Source organism: Triturus cristatus, chromosome 4_1 (genome assembly GCF_964204655.1).
Source record: "Triturus cristatus chromosome 4_1, aTriCri1.1, whole genome shotgun sequence".
Taxonomy (NCBI): domain Eukaryota; kingdom Metazoa; phylum Chordata; class Amphibia; order Caudata; family Salamandridae; genus Triturus; species Triturus cristatus.
Genome location: NC_140585.1, coordinates 304210208 through 304231521, shown reverse-complemented (window position 1 = coordinate 304231521; position 21314 = coordinate 304210208). Strand labels below are relative to the sequence as shown.

The following is a 21314-nucleotide window of genomic DNA, read 5'->3' as shown; positions in this document are numbered from 1 at the left end:
AATGGGGGTGGCAAGTCTTTTGGTATTTCCGGAGTAGCCTTAGGTAATCCTTCGGCCAGAAGAGGATACATACCATTCACAAGGGCATTTCTTTGTCTGTCTGTTTGTTCTGACTTTACTCGAGTACCTTCTTCAATTAATACACTTTCTCGAACTTTATTTGAATTCTCCTTACTTTTCTCTTCCTGTCTGAGCGCTTTTTCTGTACGTCTATATGATTCTTTACGCCATAATTCAATGGCATCTTTCTGTGACTGTCTAGCTTTCTTTTTCCATAATTCTTCTTCTACTTTCATAATGCAATCTGCATCCCAGGTCCCAGCTGCGGGCCACCTCTGACTTTCTGGTAATTCCTTGGTGTAGTCTACCCATAGATCAAGAAATAATATGGCGTCTAGGCCATGTTTATGATACATGAAGTACCCTGGAGTGTCCCTAGGAGGAATGGGAACAGCTTCTTCGAGTACCCCTTTTCTGGTTTTGATCTGTCTTAATTTCGAAAAGAGCGGCATATTGAGAACTGATCTGGTACCTAATTTTGAACACGTTTAATACCATAAAACACAATAATGAACAGTCATTCACACCACAATATACAGAACGTATTTAAAACATTTTTAACATTTAACATTTAATGAACAAACAATGATGGCCATTTAGGGAACTAGTCACTAAGCATAATACTCGATACTAACTAGGTAATTCTGAATTATATACTAGACATACTTGATATACTGCTAAACAGTACAGATACACTGCTGAAACAGTGCAGACCGGATTTGTGTACCCAAACCCGTCTTGACCGGCACAACCTATGTGCACGTCAGAACGCCTCCCCGATAATGGTACTCACCGGGTAGCTCGGAACGTAAGGCCTCGGAACTGAACTGAACTTGAACCGGACTGGACTCGACTCGGAACTTCGGAAACTTCGGAAACTGGTGGGCCTCTGTATACCTCGGATCTTGCTCTCTCAGCTAGGCTCTGGTCGGGATACTTCGCACTTCTCACCGCCTCGTCTGGGTGTTGATCGCAGCCTCAGTTACCCCCGCTCGGCGGGAGGGAGATCCAGGAAATCCTGTGGGTACGCGTTGTTGTCCGTCCAGCTGTGACAGGAGACCGGGCCTGCAACGCACCGCCGGCGCGTGAGATGAGAAAGTGTCCCTGTTCGGGCGCCATTTATGTGGTAAATAATTTAATTACCGGAACTTAATTTGATGCGGAAAATCTATAACAATAGCTCAGTAAAATAAGAGGCAGAATCCGTGGTATTAGAGGTTCGGAACGGGCTTTATTCCAAGATCAATTTAAATTGAGGAGCTCCATATTCCATCACCACGAAGGTTCAGGAAGTGAAGACGTTACTTTATTGACAAGTAATCATTTTTATACAATAGGCATTACAGTGAAGCAAATGCAGGAGGCGTAACAATTGATAGTAAAGATAAAACATACATGCGTAGCAAAAGTGGGTGTAACTGGGCGTAACTAAAGAACGTCATCAGGTATGATGTCATAATAGGGTGGTTCCATGAAAGAATTTCGCAATGTCAGCAGAAATACTTGGCAGAAATGCGCGCGCAGCGGCATGACGTGTGATTGACGTGCAACTAGGGGGTGAAGGGGACTTGACATTTAGCTCTACATGTGGCGACAGAAGTCTGGAGGGTCAAGTCAACCTAATCCCAAATCATATCTAACATCCTATGTTTAAAGAACTGTGTTATCCAAAAAGAGAGGTCTCTTAGAGTAGAATCTTATTCTATACTGACTATACTGACTGTGAGTGCGTGTACAAGCGTCTAAGTGTCTACACAATATGCGGGGGCAGAAATCTTCCATAGTAACAGGGCTATGAATTACTTGCATAAAGACAGAGAAGCCGGGCCTTTTGCTCGGTAGCTGGAAGAATGTTTACTTAAACTACTAGACAGGAATGTATTGGATAGGGAGCGGAGCAGATAATTTCGAAGGTGAAATACAGTTTTTGGCAGGCAACAGGCTGATGTCAGGCACCGTTAGCTGCGCAGAGAGTAGGACAAAGTTCATGGATACAGATGCGAGCTCAGACTGGAGCTTTCAGAGGCAGAAGGCAAGAAAAGGCTTGATGGCAGAATCAGGGCCTACTCGCCTGGACTGTAAAATGGCATAAGTGAACCATATAAAGCCGGTGGCCTTTCATACTTAGGAATGGAATATCCGGCCCATTCATGGCGGATCTGAAAGAGGACATGTTGACGGTGGACGCACATGTGTTTGCGTCTTCATAACTGGAACTGGAGGGAACATACATGTACTTGTGATTTATACATGAAACCGTTGGGGTCCAAGATAGGGGACATAACTGATCATAAAAATCCATATTTCCACACAGCTATCATCCCCAAACTGATGGGAAGACGGAAAGACTCAATCAGACCTTAGAGCAATACCTCAGATGTTTCACCCTGATGCATGCTGAAGAATGGAGTACACTGTTATGGACTGCTGAATTCGCATATAACAACGCCACCCATTCTTCCTTGGGATGCTCTCCGTTCTTCTGTCTTTTAGGGTTCCATCCCAACATGCTACCTTTCGATACTCCCATCACATCGAAACTCCCCTCCATTCAAGAGACCCCACGCACACCTCAAACATGTGTTAGACACGGCTAAGGTACATCTAGACGAAGCTCAAGCCAGGGTTAAGGCACAGGCTGATAAGAAACGGAATCCCGAACCCACATACGCAGTAGGTGATAAGGTCTGGCTGAGCACAAAACACTTGAGAATCAAGGGAAACACTAGGTTACAACCTAAGTATATAGGTCCCTATCTAGTTGAGAAAATCATCAATCCAGTAGCCATGAAACTGACATTGCCACCCCGGTGGCGTATCCACCCAGTGTTCCATGTGTCCCTCCTGAAGCCTTGCCGCGCCAGTGCGCGCCTTCCCTCTAGACCCTCAGCACTAGACGTAGAAGGGGAGGAAGAGTATGAGGTTCAAGCAATTTTAGATTCCAAAGTACTACGAGGTCAACTACACTACTTGGTAGCTTGGAAGGGGTATGGGCCGGAAGATAGATCTTGGGAACCTAAGGGCAATCTACACTGTCACCGTCTGGTGAGACGTTTTCATAGCCAACACCCATCCAAACCAGGAGGTCCGCCGAGACGGCGGACATTGAGAGGGGGTTCTGTCATGGCCCAACAGAGGGGGCGCCGTAGAGCAGGCACGGTATGAGCATGAATCGGAAGGGCTTTGGAACTACCGTCCCCAAGATGCAATGGGGTAGATCTGCCATCCCTATAAAAACCCCTCCCCCACGAAATCAGGTGCTTGTCACTCAAGTACCAGATACCTGAAGAGAAGCTACGTATTTCCAAGCTCCCAGGCGGAGATACCCGTTTAAACCCTACCAGACGAAGAAACCCGTGAAGTTCCTCAGCGCGGAAGCACCGCGACGCTCGCAGCGTTCCCCAGCCGTTACGGGCTGGAAACTAGTTCAAGGAGTCCTGGCGGGACCAACCTTCGCAACACCTCCTTGCCTCCAGGAACCGCCTCGAACTCTTCGCGCGGACGAAGAGCGCTACACCAACCCTGCATTCCCCCTTCCTTCGTAAACACTACCATTTCCTTACTACAGAAGAAGGGCGGGAGCTGAGAACTCTTCCCGACGAGCCTACCCACCGTGTTGCACTTCCACCGCAACCGCGGGGATTCCAGGCTCCTGGGAGGACTACAAGACCCAGGTGTCCCTGCGTTCAGTCGCGTAGGAACAATTCCTTTTCGACCCAGCTCCCTGTGTCCCGTCTCCCCTTCCGTTGTCGGAATACCTTCACCGTGATTCATACTAGACATTGCGCTTATGATAGCGCTGGATTTCAGCTTGAATCAGACGTCGTAGAAGCGGCGCAGACCTGCACGCGACAGGAGGATAAGTATCCTTTACCTCTATTTCCGAGACTGTGAGATTTACTTCAAGATATTAGAGGTATTATTGTTTGGTGAACTCGCCTGTAGCTACGACCTCTGCCTTGTCATTACCTCTAGTAAGTGCCAACCTGTGGAGCGGGAGGGGGTGAGGAAGCGCATGACTGTTTCTGTCTCTGAATGTATGTTCTACTCTCGTTACAGGGCTTAGTGGTACAAACCGACAAGAGAGAGCACCCTTCCCGTCAAGCGGGCCCGAAGTACAGGCGACAACGCTGTTTTTGTTTCCTTTGTCCCCTTTTTTCCCTTCCCCGGTAGGGGTGCCATTTGTGCCGTAATTACGCTACGCGCAGGTGTCACTTCTTAGGGGAGGAGATTAACTAGCATCGTTCCTGCTGTATCCGGCTTTCAGGTCAGTGGTTCTCGTTACATCCCAGACCACGACAGAGTGACAAGCCCACGGAATTATACAGCCCGAACGATGGACACCAATACCGTACTAACGTCGGTATTAGAAACCCTGACGGCCCTTAGGATGGAAGTAGATGCGTTCCGGGGGGAAGCGCTAGAACTGCGCAGCGAGATGGGCACTATGCGACGAGAGGTAGCGGGGCTATCTCGCACAGGTCCCAGAGAGCAGAAAGGAGCGCAGTACATTAGACACTGGACCCTGCCCCCGCCAAACACTAGCAGTCCCCAGGCAGGTTCTACCTCGCAGGCAGGAGGGAGTAATGGGGGACCTTCCACCATCCAGGTCATTCAGCCAGCACATTTGCCGTTAGCCCCTCCCGAAAGGTTCTTTGGGGACCCAAAGAAATTTGGTATTTTCATGGGCCAGTGTAAGTTGCATTTCATGTGCAAACCTGCGATATTTCCTGATGACCAGACCAAAACCGCCTTCGTCATGTCATATCTGGGAGGCGACGCGGCCAGTTGGTCCTTCCCCCTCATTGAACGGAACGACCCAGCACTGAGAGACTTTGACTCCTTCTGTGACGAAATGCGCAAGCTGTTCGATCGAAAGGCTCACTCCCTCTCCCTAGACCGTGACTTAATCACCTTGAAACAGGGGAATCAAGACCTGTTAACGTATATCACCTCGTTCAATAGGTTAGTCTCCGAGACGGAGTGGCCCCAAGAGAAGCGCACGTCCTTATATTACCAAGGATTAAGAGGCGAGTTGAAAGACGTCCTCGCGCAGGTAGTGCATCTCCCGACCTCTTGCGATGAGCTCATCGACCTCACAGTCCAACTGGAACACCGCCTACAAGAAAGAAGAGGGGATAAACCAAGATCAGAAACCCGTTATGCTACACCGCGACCTCGGCCTATTAGCACGGCTCCTTCCCCGAGTATGGACGGCGTAGAACCCATGCAAATTAGCGGGATACGCGGCCCACTGAATCAAGAAGAACGGGAACGACGGAGGAAGTTACGCTTATGCCTTTATTGTGGAAAATCAGGGCATTTTATAAAAGAATGTAAGGCCCGAACCCGGGCACCATACAAAGACGTAAAAGGCCCGCAAGCAGCGAACCTCACAGACACCCTGTTGGAGCCGTCGGAAAACTAGAGAGCCCAGACAAGAACCAGACCCCTTGTTTGAGGCCCAGGAAAAAAGAGGTCTGTCCTGCCCTTGTTAATACAATCCAGAGTGCGGTGGCTCATATCAATGTATGTGTGGAATTAGCAACTACAGAAGTCGGGGTGGTCACGGTACATGCTTTACTCGATTCCGGTGCTACCGGTAACTTTATGGATCAGACCTATGCTAAGGAAACAGGGTTCCAAACAGAAAAGAAGGCTGTACCCGAGATGGTGAAAGCTGTGGATGGCACCGATTTAACGTCTGGACCCGTAGAATATCACACGCAAGACCTCACAATGACCATTGGGGGGAACCACCGTGAATCCATCCACTTTGATCTGATTGATGCCCCACAGTTTACCTTGATATTGGGGATGCCATGGTTGACCCTCCATGACCCTCTCATTCAATGGGCGGCACGAACGATATCCCTGAATTCGGACTATTGCAAGGAACACTGCGCTCATGTTCGAAAGGAAGAGCTAACGAAGAACGACAACCCCGCGACGTTCTTGGCCAGTGGACGATGCTCCAAGAACATAGGCTGTACGTCTCAGTTACCCCCCGAATACCAGCAGTATCAAGACGTGTTCAATGAACAGGAAGCCAACAAACTTCCCCCGCACAGAGCTTACGATTGCGTGATCGACTTAGAGCCAGGGGCCAGTATCCCTTGTAGCCGCGTCTATGCTCTCACAGAAGCAGAAACTACATATCTACAGCAATATCTCAGCACATTACTGGCCAACGGATTCATTCGACATTCTTCCTCTCCGGCTTCATCTCCGTTATTCTTCATACCAAAGCGTGAAGGAGGATTGCGGGCATGTATAGACTATAAAGCCCTAAACAGAGTCACCAAGAAGAACCGGTATCCTCTTCCTCTCATCCCAGTAATGCTGGATCAATTGAAGGGAGCCAGTTACTTCACGAAATTGGATCTCCGGGAAGCATACCATCTGGTCCGAGTGCGGCAGGGGGATGAGTGGAAGACGGCTTTTAGAACAAAGTTTGGCTTGTATGAGTACCAAGTTATGCCCTTTGGTCTTTGTAATGCCCCTGCCGCCTTCCAGTACTTCATGGACGAGGTACTGAGGGGCCTACTAGACGTATCATGCATCGTATACATCGATGACATTTTAATTTACTCCTCGTCGTTAGAGGAGCACACAATTCATGTCGCTGCAGTGTTGGAGAGGCTCCAGAGGTATTCTCTTTACGCAAAACTGGAGAAATGCTTCTTTCACACGCGAGAGGTTGAGTTCTTGGGGTACGTCATCGGTCCCCATGGGGTGTGCATGGATACTAAGAAAACGCAAGCCATCCAGGAGTGGAAGTCGCCTTCTAGTGTCAAATCCCTCCAGAGCTTCCTGGGGTTTGCAAACTTCTATAGAAGGTTTATACAACACTTCTCCACCCGCATCCAACCCATGACATATCTGCTGAAGAAGGGAGCCACCTTCAAGTGGACAGCGGAAGCAGAGGAAGCCTTTCAAGACCTGAAGAGGTGTTTCTCTGGAGCACCGATATTAAGACATCCTGACGCCGCCTTGCCCTTCGTGTTGGAAACGGACGCTTCCTATTACGCGTTAGGAGGCATCCTCTCTCAACGCCACCCGGACACCGGACAGCTCCACCCTGTTGCCTTCTTTTCGAAGAAACTGACGAGTTGCGAAATAAATTACAGCACCTCTGACAAAGAGCTATTGGCCATAAAGCGTGCCTGCGAAGAGTGGAGACACCATCTGTTGGGGGCAAGACACACCGTCGAAATCTATACAGACCATAGAAACCTCCTGTTCTTAAAGAGTGCCCGGGCCCTAACACCTCGACAACTCAGATGGTCCCTGTTTTTTGCAGATTTCGATTTTGTCATTAAATATCGACCAGGACCACAAAATGGGAAGGCAGATGCCTTGTCAAGGCCAGTGTACGAGGGTTCTCCCGTATCAGAGACTGAAGAAGAACCTCCTAGGATTCTGCAGAAGGCCACCTTCCCTTCTCAAACAACGGCCTCATTATCCACCCAACTCTTTCTTGACTAAGTCAAAAGACACGTGAAGACTATGGACGTGACAACCTGGGTCCAAGAAGGGCCTCCTCGAAAAACACACCACGAAGGGCTACTGTTTTACGACAATAAGTTGTACGTTCCCAGCAAGCCGTTGCAAGACCAAGCCTTACACTGGGTTCACGATACGACACTAGCTGGTCATGGCGGAAGACAAAAAACCGAACAAGCGATGTTACGCTATTTCTGGTGGGACACCGTGCGACAAGACACCGCCAACTATGTGGCAGATTGCGCCATCTGCACTCAGGCTAAGGCCTCCCACCAAAAACCAAGTGGTCTCCTTAGGCCTATTCCCACGCCGCCGGCTCCCTGGCATACCATCGCCATGGATTTTATAGTGGAAATGCCGCCTAGCTGTAAGAACAACACGATTCTGGTACTCATAGACCACCTAACCAAGATGGGGCATTTCATTGCACTCCCCAAGATACCCACGGCCGCAGAAGTCGCCTCGATTTTCCTACAACAGGTGGTTAGGTTGCATGGAGTACCCGCCGTTATCATCACAGACAGAGGGACCCAATTCACGTCTAGATTTTGGAAAGAACTGTGCAAAATAATGAAAGTGGATGCTCGACTCTCGTCCAGCTATCATCCCCAAACTGATGGGAAGACGGAAAGACTCAATCAGACCTTAGAGCAATACCTCAGATGTTTCACCCTGATGCATGCTGAAGAATGGAGTACACTGTTATGGACTGCTGAATTCGCATATAACAACGCCACCCATTCTTCCTTGGGATGCTCTCCGTTCTTCTGTCTTTTAGGGTTCCATCCCAACATGCTACCTTTCGATACTCCCATCACATCGAAACTCCCCTCCATTCAAGAGCACCACGCACACCTCAAACATGTGTTAGACACGGCTAAGGTACATCTAGACGAAGCTCAAGCCAGGGTTAAGGCACAGGCTGATAAGAAACGGAATCCCGAACCCACATACGCAGTAGGTGATAAGGTCTGGCTGAGCACAAAACACTTGAGAATCAAGGGAAACACTAGGTTACAACCTAAGTATATAGGTCCCTATCTAGTTGAGAAAATCATCAATCCAGTAGCCATGAAACTGACATTGCCACCCCGGTGGCGTATCCACCCAGTGTTCCATGTGTCCCTCCTGAAGCCTTGCCGCGCCAGTGCGCGCCTTCCCTCTAGACCCTCAGCACTAGACGTAGAAGGGGAGGAAGAGTATGAGGTTCAAGCAATTTTAGATTCCAAAGTACTACGAGGTCAACTACACTACTTGGTAGCTTGGAAGGGGTATGGGCCGGAAGATAGATCTTGGGAACCTAAGGGCAATCTACACTGTCCCAGTCTGGTGAGACGTTTTCATAGCCAACACCCATCCAAACCAGGAGGTCCGCCGAGACGGCGGACATTGAGAGGGGGTTCTGTCATGGCCCAACAGAGGGGGCGCCGTAGAGCAGGCACGGTATGAGCATGAATCGGAAGGGCTTTGGAACTACCGTCCCCAAGATGCAATGGGGTAGATCTGCCATCCCTATAAAAACCCCTCCCCCACGAAATCAGGTGCTTGTCACTCAAGTACCAGATACCTGAAGAGAAGCTACGTATTTCCAAGCTCCCAGGCGGAGATACCCGTTTAAACCCTACCAGACGAAGAAACCCGTGAAGTTCCTCAGCGCGGAAGCACCGCGACGCTCGCAGCGTTCCCCAGCCGTTACGGGCTGGAAACTAGTTCAAGGAGTCCTGGCGGGACCAACCTTCGCAACACCTCCTTGCCTCCAGGAACCGCCTCGAACTCTTCGCACGGACGAAGAGCGCTACACCAACCCTGCATTCCCCCTTCCTTCGTAAACCCTACCATTTCCTTACTACAGAAAAAGGGCGGGAGCTGAGAACTCTTCCCGACGAGCCTACCCACCGCGTTGCACTTCCACCGCAACCGCGGGGATTCCAGGCTCCTGGGAGGACTACAAGACCCAGGTGTCCCTGCGTTCAGTCGCGTAGGAACAATTCCTTTTCGACCCAGCTCCCTGTGTCCCGTCTCCCCTTCCGTTGTCGGAATACCTTCACCGTGATTCATACTAGACATTGTGCTTATGATAGCGCTGGATTTCAGCTTGAATCAGACGTCGTAGAAGCGGCGCAGACCTGCACGCGACAGGAGGATAAGTATCCTTTACCTCTATTTCCGAGACTGTGAGATTTACTTCAAGATATTAGAGGTATTATTGTTTGGTGAACTCGCCTGTAGCTACGACCTCTGCCTTGTCATTACCTCTAGTAAGTGCCAACCTGTGGAGCGGGAGGGGGTGAGGAAGCGCATGATTGTTTCTGTCTCTGAATGTATGTTCTACTCTCGTTACAGGGCTTAGTGGTACAAACAGACAAGAGAGAGCACCCTTCCCGTCAAGCGGGCCTGAAGTACAGGCGACAACGCTGTTTTTGTTTCCTTTGTCCCCTTTTTTCCCTTCCCCGGTAGGGGTGCCATTTGTGCCGTAATTACGCTACGCGCAGGTGTCACTTCTTAGGGGAGGAGATTAACTAGCATCGTTCCTGCTGTATCCGGCTTTCAGGTCAGTGGTTCTCGTTACATCCCAGACCACGACACCAGATCGTTGGCATAAAGTAGGTTGGATAAATGAAGGCTACCCAGTGTGGGTGGATGCGAATTGACTGAGTCGAGGACTGCAGAGAGGTCAGACAGAAATAGGTAAAAGAGCGTAGGAGCAAGGACACAGCTTTGCTTGAGGCCTTGCGTTGTTGCAATGGGTCCTGACAGTCATGAGCCGTCCCCTATCTTAATCCTGACCCAGGTTTCATGGTGCAAAAGCTACAAAGCCCAAAGTAGGCTGTTAGGAATGTTCAGCAAGGAAAGTTTCTGCCACAACTTCCTTATTTTGACTCTCTCAAAGGCAGATTTGTAGTCTATAAACCCCATGTATACGGTGCTAGTGTTGGATTCGGCCTGGTCAATCAAGAGGAAGAGTGTAATAAGATTAACTGTTATCCCGCTGTTCTTTGTGAGTCCAGTCTGGTCCAGGCAGTGGAGGCAAAATCACAGTTTGAGCGTCCTTCAATCCAAGAACCGGGACAGATGCACGGTAGGAGGAACCAAATTCTTTTTTGTTCTCTATCTTCTCCCGGACCAGAGCTCCAACTTAGGGAAGCCACCCAATGACTGGGATCAGCACAGCTGTGTCTTCGGACGAGTGCAACTCAGCTGTAGCAAGAGTGTCTTGAGTCTTTTGTAGATCCTGTAACATAGCACAATTGTTATCTATGTCAAATGTTGCGGCAGCCGCCACAATGTCTAGACCATCAATGTCTGGCACAAACATTTTAATGCCAAAGAGCATTTCGTATGGGGTCCGCCCACCCAGAGATCTTCTTGGGAGATTATTTAGGGCATACAAATGAGTCAGCCAAACCCTGTCAACACCTAAGACTCTAGCTGGCAAATATTGCTTTAAGTTACGGTTCATTTGTTCCACTATAGAATTGCCCTCAGGCCTGTATGGGGATGAAAACAGCAATAGCAACCCCAGCGACCTCATCGCATCCTTGTAAGCCTTAGAGGCGAATGCAGGACCTTGGTCAGAATGGAAATGTTTTGATAAAGACAAGCAAATCTCTAATGACATTTTGAGCGTCAGCACTACGCTGCGGCCAAACCCAAAGGAATCTATTGCATTAATCCACTGCAACCAAAATATGTTTATTGGCAGTGTCGGATGTCAAAGGACCGCAGTGATCAAGATAAATACATCCACACGGTTGGTTTGAAATGTATAGCTGCGTGTGTGGTGGACGTGTAACCGTGGAAGGTTTAATCTGTTGACAAAGGTCACAAGAAAGAACATAATGGCGAGTTTGTCGATATAGACCACCCCACCAATAACACTGCTGCAAAAGAGACACTGTAGCAGAAACCATGCCTTCATGCGCAGTAATTTTCAAAGGAAGCCTGCGTTCCTTGTTGGGAATCAGCTGATCCCCAATGGATGGAATAGTAGCAAAGGGAACCTGTTCAGGTGATAAATGATAAGAATATTTAGACTGGAAACCTTGTGGGAATGCCGTCCCATCCCTTGTAACAGCAATAGCTGCCAGGATTTCATTATCAATTTTAGTGATGGACCTTATAACTGCTGCTATTGAACATGTGGCTACTGCAGCTTTGGCTCCTTCGTCAGCCAAAGAATTACCAACAGCATGTGCTCCCACACGCTGATGGCCAAGAGTATGTATAACATGTGTGAGTGGCAGACTCTCCTTAAGAGCCGCCACTCTAACCCAAAGCGTTTTATGCTTGATTGCACTACCTTTAGAGTCTCAATAATCGTTTGAGACCATAAGTATAGATTGTCATTAAAGGACTGTACACAATAGAAAGAATCACACACTATAAGTGTAGGTACATCCGGATCAGCAAATTCAAGAGCCAATACCAGAGCCCGCAGCTCAGCCACCTGAACCGTGCAGTCTCCAAGAGACTGTGTGTGGACCAAGGTAGACTTTAACACACCGTCAACCATAGAGTCCGCCTCAATAGCACAGGTGGTCGAGTAAGCGTGTTTGGAACCAACGGCAGGCTGTGCAAATCTGTCGGTGTAAACTATACATTTGTATTGTTCAAAAGGAAGCAAAAACTGCAGCTCATTATGAACTTGTTCGTTCTGTAAAAACTCCAGCGTCGGCAACGATAGGTCAAAAATGAAAGTGACATCAGCCGATGTCAAAGAACTTACCTATTTAATCAAATGCGGTTGTAAGGCTTTAGAATTTGGTACACTTGCCTTTGTGACCGCTTCTAGATTAGGTACAGGCGATACCTGAAGAATGTGTTTTAGCTGTGCCAAAGAGCGTTCCTTCAGGATCGCCATCTGTACGGCTGTAGGAATATTCTCAACAGCTGGAAAACTCATCTTGGCTGGGATGTACAAATGCGATTTGTAGACCGTATCTACCTCATTGAACATCAGATAAGTGAAACTCACTGTACCTGGTACAATCCATATGACTAAGTTAGTTGTGCTGTCATGAGTTAACAAGAAGTTGGTCGCAAGCAGATCGGACTGCAAAGACCATAGAATTTCTGTATGTTCAGGGCGCCAGCTGAAAGACGAAAAAGAGGGTTGTATCAACGCGTAAAGTGGTTGGATGCGCTCAGCATAATCAGGAATATATGTCCTCCCAAAATTAAAAAAACCCAGCAAAGACTGTAACTTCTTAAGAGTGGAAGGAGGCAGTAATTGAGCACATTTTTCCAGAAAGTGGGGGACTAACCCCCTTCCTTCATTGTTGAGTTTATAACCCAAAAAGAGAACCACCAAATAGGCGGTGTGAGACTTAGCAAAATTAAACTTGTATCCTAAGTCAGGACAAGATGATGCGGTCAACATGCACAAGATGTGGTATCAATTCGTCATCCGTCAAATAAATGTCATCAACGTAAGAGAAAGCATCCGGATCAATGTCGTGTAAAAGTGACACAACACACGGCTGCTGCATTGAACGCAAAGGAATTTCATGTGCCGGAGAATCTCTATGCCAGTCCACCTGATTGTCATACACTGCCGGCGCTAGGGCTAAAGCCCATTCCGAGGCATAAGCTTGTTTTGTCTCTTCAGCGACATAACTTGAAAAACTGGGAAGTATCACGTCCTCACCTCGTGAAGATGCTCAAACAAATGGGGGAGGCCAGTCCATCTCCGCCAAAAATTGTATATCACCTTCAATTTGGAGGACTATCTCATAAAGCCTATCAGGGCGTGCAACTTGTGTATCAGCTGTCTCCACTGTAATGAATGTGTCAGTTGCTCTCGCCGCCAGACAAGGACGAAGAACCTCTAGTACTATGGTAACTTCCACCACGCAGTCGAGGAGGGTCATTGCCCATCTCCAATCCAGGAGCAGGGTTCTCACTGTCTGAGGCATACTTCGCTGTGAAAGAGGCAACTTTTTTCTTTTGAAACGGGGCACGATATGGCAGTTGTCCCTCCGGTTTGGCTTTTACATCAAACTGGTGTGGCAGATCACGTCGTTGTTGCATGGTCTCGCCTTTTCTAGGATCCTGTCGTTCCCCTCCTCCGGACTGTTGATCCATCGAGTCCTGCAAGGAATGAGGAGAACGGAGATCAGGAACCTGAAACCTCTCTGGCGTCTTAAGCTTAGAGCAGTCACGCAAATCATACCTACGTTCCGAAGCATCAGGTATCGGTGAACCAGCACGCTAACCTGGCTTCTGTTGTTGTGGTTGTTGCTGTTGTTTATTCTTATTTCAATTCTTTTTAGGAAAGAATGGATGCCCCTCCTTCTCAGGAGGGGGTTTATTTTGTGGCTGAGTAAAAGGTTTATTCCCTAAATTATTACGCCCTAATGCTTTATACACCTTAGCGATTATTTTAGTCAATTCATGTTGTTTGTCAACGTCTGCTACTGCCTCAAGGCTCTGGATCACTTGCAAACTAACCACATCTCTTTTTAAATTGGCAAGTATCATATCAGAGACTATAGGGAATACCCCAACCAGTCTCATCCCCAACTCCAGGTTGGCCTCCGCTCTGTGCTCCTCTTGAACTTTCTTAAGAACAGTCGGAAGCACTGTCATGGAGGGGGTGCAATCAGCCAAATTGGGAATGAGACCTTATGATACACTCATTGTAAGGATTCTATGTTTATCCAAAGGAGAAGTATTGGGTAATATAGCTTCGAGCTGCTCAAATCGCTCAGCTACAGAACAGCAATTCATCTCTGTTTTGAGGACGCTTCCCCATCAGTGAATTAATCATGAACGGACTAATCACCATTCCTCCTTGTCCTGATTGCTGAGGAGGGGCTCCAGCCAGAGCCGCCTGTACCATGCGAGACACAAATTATATCACGCTTCTGTGTATATGAACTAATGTTTGATGCAATTAACGCAGCTCTGTGTGTGTAACACCACGATAATTTGGGTGTGGTGTAAAACCCTCCAAAATGGGCCATGTGGCTCAGAAGACTGATAAAGAGTCTAAACGGACCAGTGTGACAGGGTGAGGTTTAAACCAGATCGTGTGCTCCCAAGCCGACAACGGAACTTCAAGTGACTGATATGGTCTATAATCCCGGGGAACCGCGGCATGTTCATATTCATGAAAGAAATTATCATTTCCAAACACCACCAGGAACCTAGCCCAAGAATAAAAAACCTTGAAGCGAAAAGCCGCGTTCGCTTCAACCACAAAGATCATGGTTGCCCTCGCAACTGGTACTCCATGTTGCGTCAATTGAGCAGTCAATGCTGCGCGATTATGAGCAGCAATAGCATAGCCATTATCTATGACAGAGGCAAAGAATAAAAACTGTAGTGCAACCTTGGGTTTGAGACGAAAAACTAAAACATTTTAAAATCCAAGCTTGAATAACCTATATTCTCGAACATAAGAGGTAAATCCCTCGCACAACGGACATCTCCGGTAATTGGTGAGAGGGTATTGCAGACAAGCACAAGCTTTACTCAGGGGTCTCGTGAATAAGTATCAGACCAAACGTTGGTGGCACCATGTTGTAGGGATTCTGCACACATGCAGAACGATGCGCAGAATTATGGGACCTCGTTGTAGAGGGGCTAATACTTCCTACAGCCTTAGTGCCCACGAGCCCAGGACCGACTAGCTATAGTGTCTCACTCGGTCTCCTACTCACAAATGGAGAAACCAATGATTAGACACCCCAGAACATAACACTCCTGGAGGGAATCGCGGTAATAAGACACAGCTTTTCGCACACATTCTCATACTTGTCCACAGTAAAATCTGACAGAAACACGAAAATAGTTTGAAATATTTTTTCTAACTAACGTGCTCTAAAATGCAGTATACGAGCCACCACCACCAGCAAAATGCATAATATCAATACAGTTAGCATTGCAGCAAAGCCATATATCATAAAAGGAGATATAATTTTATAAAGACAGTGGATAAAGGACTATAAGGCCTAACCACCCTCCCCTTGGTAAGCAGAAATATTATTATATAATTGAAGATCTCTGGGCTTTGTCAGCAGACCCCATACCTCAGGACATAGATTGTATTTCTACATCCAAGTGTGTGTTACCTAAACATGCATCCTCATATCAAAGTACGATCCTCCAGAAGAAACAGCTACATTTGTATGTTTTGTCTAAGTGCTAGGGGCTGACCAGAACAGAATAACAAGAGTCAGTGTTTATCGAAGTTGCTCACTATTTTCAGGCTAAACTCCAGGAACAGGCAGAGAACGAACACAGTAGAGAGTTCTCATGTGAAAGGCATAAACAGAGTCATGCAAGATAAGGACATGCAGTGTTGTGTGCAAAAGCAGCATCATGGCTACCAGGCTCATGCTAACTTAAAGTTGTTGATAATGTCTCTAGTAACCACGTGGCACAACTTTCGTAAACTTGAAAGGCACATCAGACTGTCAAGAAATAATATGGGGGGACTATACTTTTGCAGTGTAAAGAACTAATATAAAAATCTGGTGGCCAGGAAAAAGCAGAAATCTATTGCAAAATGTTGGAAAGCAATGATGGAGACCACAGAGTCTAATAATATAAGGACATTTTGGAGGCTGGTGCAGAGTTGGATGGGAAACTGCCAGAGCAAAACGTCTGGCCCTGCAGGTGAGAATGTATGGGTAGAATTCCTGTAGGAGGCTTACAACAAGGATGCCACAACTGTGCAGCGCCCTATGCGACTCCTTATTAAAAAAGAGATTAAAGAGTGCTTCACAGAGTTGGCAATCAAAAAAACTATTGAAATGCTAAAACTCACATGGGCAGCCGGTCCGGACAATCTGCTAGCAGACATAATAAAAACAATTACGGCATAGTGGACATGCTTGCTTCATACCCTCTTCCAGGGAATACCTTTGACAAGAACATTTCCGGATAGCTGTAAAGGAACAGTGATCAAGCCAATATACAAAAAAGGCGTCTATGCCCTCCATTGAATTACAGACAAATTAACCTCTTGGATATAAGTGGGAAAGTTTTCTCAAAAATCGCCTTAGGGATGCTTAAGGAGTGGGTTAAAGCAAACTATCATCCCTCAGGAACAGGGTGGTTTCAAGGAGAACCATTGAACGATTGATCATTGTTTTAGTTTATGGGCCATTGCCAAGAAATCTATGGAGACATGTGGGGTCCTGTATTGTTGTTTTGTAGACTTTAGTTCTGCATTTGATTCTGTTGATTGAACCTTGCTATGGGAAGCATCATTAGCTTACAGGGTCCCAAAAGACTTGCTTTCAATTTTGAAGGAATTTAATAGGAATAATTGGGCCCAGGTCGAACTTGACAGCGAAGGTTCTCTAACAAAGAGGATCAATACAAAAAATGGTCTGAGGCAAGAGTGTGTATAGGCCCCGACATTATTCTCCTTGTTCCTGGCCGATCTCCAGAGAGTCCTCAGTTTACCTAATGCATTTAGACCGGAAATGAATGGGGTGCATATCAGCCGTCTGTTATATACGCAGACGATTTAGTGACCCTAGACGAACTGGAATTAGTCTCCAAAAGAAATTAGATGTGTTTGTGGATTATTGAAAGGGGAAAAAATAAAAATAAACATGGAAAAGACCAAGGTACTCCAGATAGGGAAGCAATCGAAAAATATGGCCTGGGAAATAAAGTCAAATTAGAAAGAGCAAAAAAATACAAATATCTAGGAATGTGGTTCTCTCACGATTTAGGATGTAAGGATCACCTGGCCTCAACACAAGCTAAGGTGCTTCAAACAATCTTTGGGTTGAAGAAACTTAACTATCGCTATGGGGGGCCCTCCATGTGACCAGTGCAGGAGGCCCATCAGGCCATGATATGACCACAATTTCAGTATGGTGCTGCGGTGATAAGCTTAGGGGGCAAAAAGAGCTGGGATCTTGAAGAAGGATGGTGTCTGAATAATCTACTTTCCCTTACACCGACCTCTATGGTGTAGGCAGCTATGGTGGAAAAGGGCCTGACGGGGTGGACGTATTTAGCACTGGCAGAGACTATAACATTTTGGATGAGAATAGAAAGTGTTACCTTCCCAAAATCTTCCTTTTATGTAAAAGAGAGATGTTACAAAGTGAGCTAAACTAGGCCCGGAGAGTAAGAAAGAGAATTCAAACATGTTGCAGGGAATCAAAAATAGAATTGGTAGATGGTATAAAAGCAATAGAATGGGTAAGGAGGAGTGGAAAAAAATAACAAAGCAGGATTACAGGGAGGAGGATCTTCTATATTTAGGGAAGAAACATACTGTCTCTCACCTGATTAATTCGTGGATAGGAGGTGAGACCTTTCCCTGTTTGGAGAGACTCCCAAATAATAAGATGCGAAGAAGCCTCCTAAAGTCTAGATGTAGGTTAAATCAAGTCCTGTCAGAAAGAGGATGTGCGTTGCTAGGTGAAGGAAGAAACGGTAAGTGTGCTCTCAATATGATGGGAGATTTAATCCACATCATTTTGGACTGCTTGTTGTTTTCGGCTCAACGGAAGTCCTTTTTAAAACCTACTTTTATAAAATATCACATAATTGATAGAGGACTAAATTATTGGCGGAAATGAGATTTCTTGATGTGGCGTGTTCCATTGGTCGATTTTTATTATCTTGATACATTTTTACAGTTAGATTAAGAAAGCCTTATTGAATTATGTGAAATCATTTGCTTGATTATCACAAAGAATTTTAGAGACTGTAGATTTTATTGAATGATGAATTGAGTTTTAAATGCAATAGTTATACTGTGTTTGATATTGTTTATTTTCAAATTTTTATTTTATTTTGTTTTAAGAATCCTTGTTTAAGAGACTATGGTCTAAATAAACATATTTTTGACTGTCTGACTATGAAATTGATTTATTCATTTAGGGCATGTAGAAGTGGGAAAGGAGAAGAGAAATGGGAGTTATAGGATTGATGCTACCATAAGAATCACCCATTTATATTCATTAGGTCGTAATCTTTTTTGTCCAAAAATATTTTTTATATTTTCAATGTACTAATTCACTACCGACTGCAATGCTAATTTCCCTGTTTTGCTATTCTGAAAGTGTACTTTGTCTGAAACAAAAAAAGACCATTATGTTGTTTTGAGCGTGAACGTTGTGCTTTAGACTCCAAAACCGTATCCATCACCCCAGTCCTTATCTTGCACACAGGACAAAGTTGCTCTGCTACGAGACTTCCAAGTACCTACACTAGCAACCCCTTACCTATAAATTTGCGAGACACATACTTTTCTGACCCTCCAATTCATGATTTACACTACAAAGTATGTTATGCTAAACACAACCACTCTTCCGCCTTCAGGTTTTTACAATGTGGAACCTCCATGTCCCTCTTCCTTGTCACAGCCCTCACCACATGAATAGATTCCTTCTCATATGTAGCGCTATAATCCCAAATATTGCCTGCCTGCCTCCTTCCTGGCTGGTAAACTGGTTCAAAGTTTGCAGTAGTAAGAAAATCGCTAGCAACCTTGAAGCTCATTTTGTCACCCTTGAAAGGGCAATGGGTGAGTCTTGGGGGGCCCTGAAGGATTTAATATTTTAATTGGCAGGTTTCATACACGTGTGTGTAGTGCTTGATTTTTAAAAGATTGAGTGCCAGTACCCTGAGCTTTGCTCAGAAGCCCGTATCCGGCACTATTAAATGTCAAGGTGCTCAATACAATGGCTACATGGTCTTGAAACCACGTCATGCCTCTTTAATACACTTCATGACCCTCCCTGTCCCTTTATTTCACTCTTCAGGTTACTGTTTTCTCCCTTCCCGACTATTTTTCCGTCTTTCTCGACAGTTTTTCTCCATTGTATGTTTTCTCCTCTCTTGCGCTCAGTAAATGTCCGATGAGGAAAAATAAGTGCTGGTCCCCAAAAATGACTGCTGGTGGGCCCCACTGGGTCAAATTAAGCACTCCATGTACAGAGCAACCACATACATCCATTTAGCCATTTTAAATGTTGGGATAGAAGCACAAAACAGAAGCTGCTTGTGTTGCTACAGGGCTTCCTACCTGTGCACTGTGTAAATAATTTTGACTCCCACGAAGTCTGGATGCTCTCTGACAAACTGCTCGGCCACATCTTGGTAGGCTTGAAGTGCCCACGCACTGTCGTGCACTGTCCCGTCCAGTTCGTAGACCTGCAATATTAACAGCAAATTAGTTTGGAAAAACATCCACTGCAAGTGCAAGACAACATTTTTAAATATGAATTCTTTTTGTTTATATGAATTTTTCTTTATTGTTCAGAGTCCCAGTATGTCTTCTGGTGAAGGAGCAAATCTTCAAGAGTCCAGAGAGTAGGTACCAAGATAGTAGAAAGGCAGCACATCTGGTACAATACCCTTTTCCATACTATGTTTAAGGGAGAGGAAATTCTGTTGGCGATTCCCCACCGGTAGTGAAACCTCCAACAGAGGATTTAACCCTTTCTCTAAAAATCACAGGATTTTCCATTACCACTTAATTTAAAATCAGTCCCTGAATTTTATCACTGTATGTTTTCACATGGAAACCAGAGAAAGTAACACATAAGTAACATGATGAAGGGTACACACGAGTAACATGAGATATGGTATATGCAAGTAACATGAGTAAATTATCACATAAAAGGTGGTCATTTAATTACAGTGCATTTCAAGTGGAGGAGGTCACAATTATAACAGAATTTAAATATATTCAAACCTGTCGCATGTATTCAGCCAGGCTACAAAATCATGTGCAGATGCTGTATCTATCTCCAACAAAACAGAATGGCAAGACAGAAGTCCAAGACATTTTGTCTTGGAATGCTTTAGACTGGCATTAACTTAAAACTACTTTGAGTACAAAAACACACTGTACCTTTAGGTCCATGAGACTTCGATGGGGAGTACTTTTGCCCCAAGCCTGGCGGGACTCTACGTCATTTGATTTTGAGGCAAAGAATGTCCTAACGAACTCCAATCTATACCAGCATAGGATAAAACTATGGAAACATTATATTGGTGACATTTTAATTATCCTGGAAGGAGATACAACATCTTCACATGATTTTGTAACCTGGCTAAATACATGCGACGGGTTTTTAGAGTTCACTAGCCAGATAAGCAACCAGTGGTGGCAGGCATGGATTGTGGGTGGCGTGGCAAGGGGGGTGTCTTGGGGGGTTGTGGGGCAGTCGTGCAAGGGGAGGGTTGAGTGGGCAAATTAATTAACTAAAAAACTTACCTTGTCGCCGGTCATGCGTCTCTGCTCTCCTCGTCTTGGAACAGGAAGCACAGCAATCACAACACTGCAATGTAGCATTGTGATTGGTAAGCACCCAGGCTCCCCTGACCAATCACAATGCTGCAATACAGCATTGTGGTTGGTCCGAACACCGTGAGGTGGAGGGGTGGGCATGATCTCAATGCAAGCTGTGATGCAGCCTGCTTGGAGAAAAGGGAAAGTGCACATGACAGGTTTCGGTGGCCCAAGACGGCTGAACAGTCATTGCACAATTAATAATGAGCACACCCCGCCCACCCGCCTGCAAAGCAGCACGAAGCATAAAATGATAATAACAGAAGTTATTATCATTTTATGTTTCGTGCTTTGCAATGCTCAAAAGCAGTGAGGCGACGCTCCTTCGCCATAGCGGAGGAGCCGCCACTGTAAGCAAGACCACTAGACATCACCCTCTTTCCAAGAATCACCAGATCGACACCAGGACATATTACAACACATAACAGCACCCTGTTACTAGACAACAGTTTTCACCCTCAGTCTTTAAAAG

The 21314-nt window shown here is 46.1% G+C and overlaps 1 protein-coding gene across 1 annotated transcript in view; it reads right to left on the bottom strand.

Moving 5' to 3' along the window:
* Positions 1 to 21314, bottom strand: part of LOC146854824 (adenosine deaminase 2-like) — a 551112-nt gene that overhangs the window by 338683 nt on the left and 191115 nt on the right. Inside the window, exon 4 of the mRNA XM_085652184.1 lies at positions 19571 to 19698. Coding sequence (XP_085508310.1) covers positions 19571 to 19698 — 128 coding nt within the window. The remainder of the gene's footprint in view (positions 1 to 19570; positions 19699 to 21314) is intronic.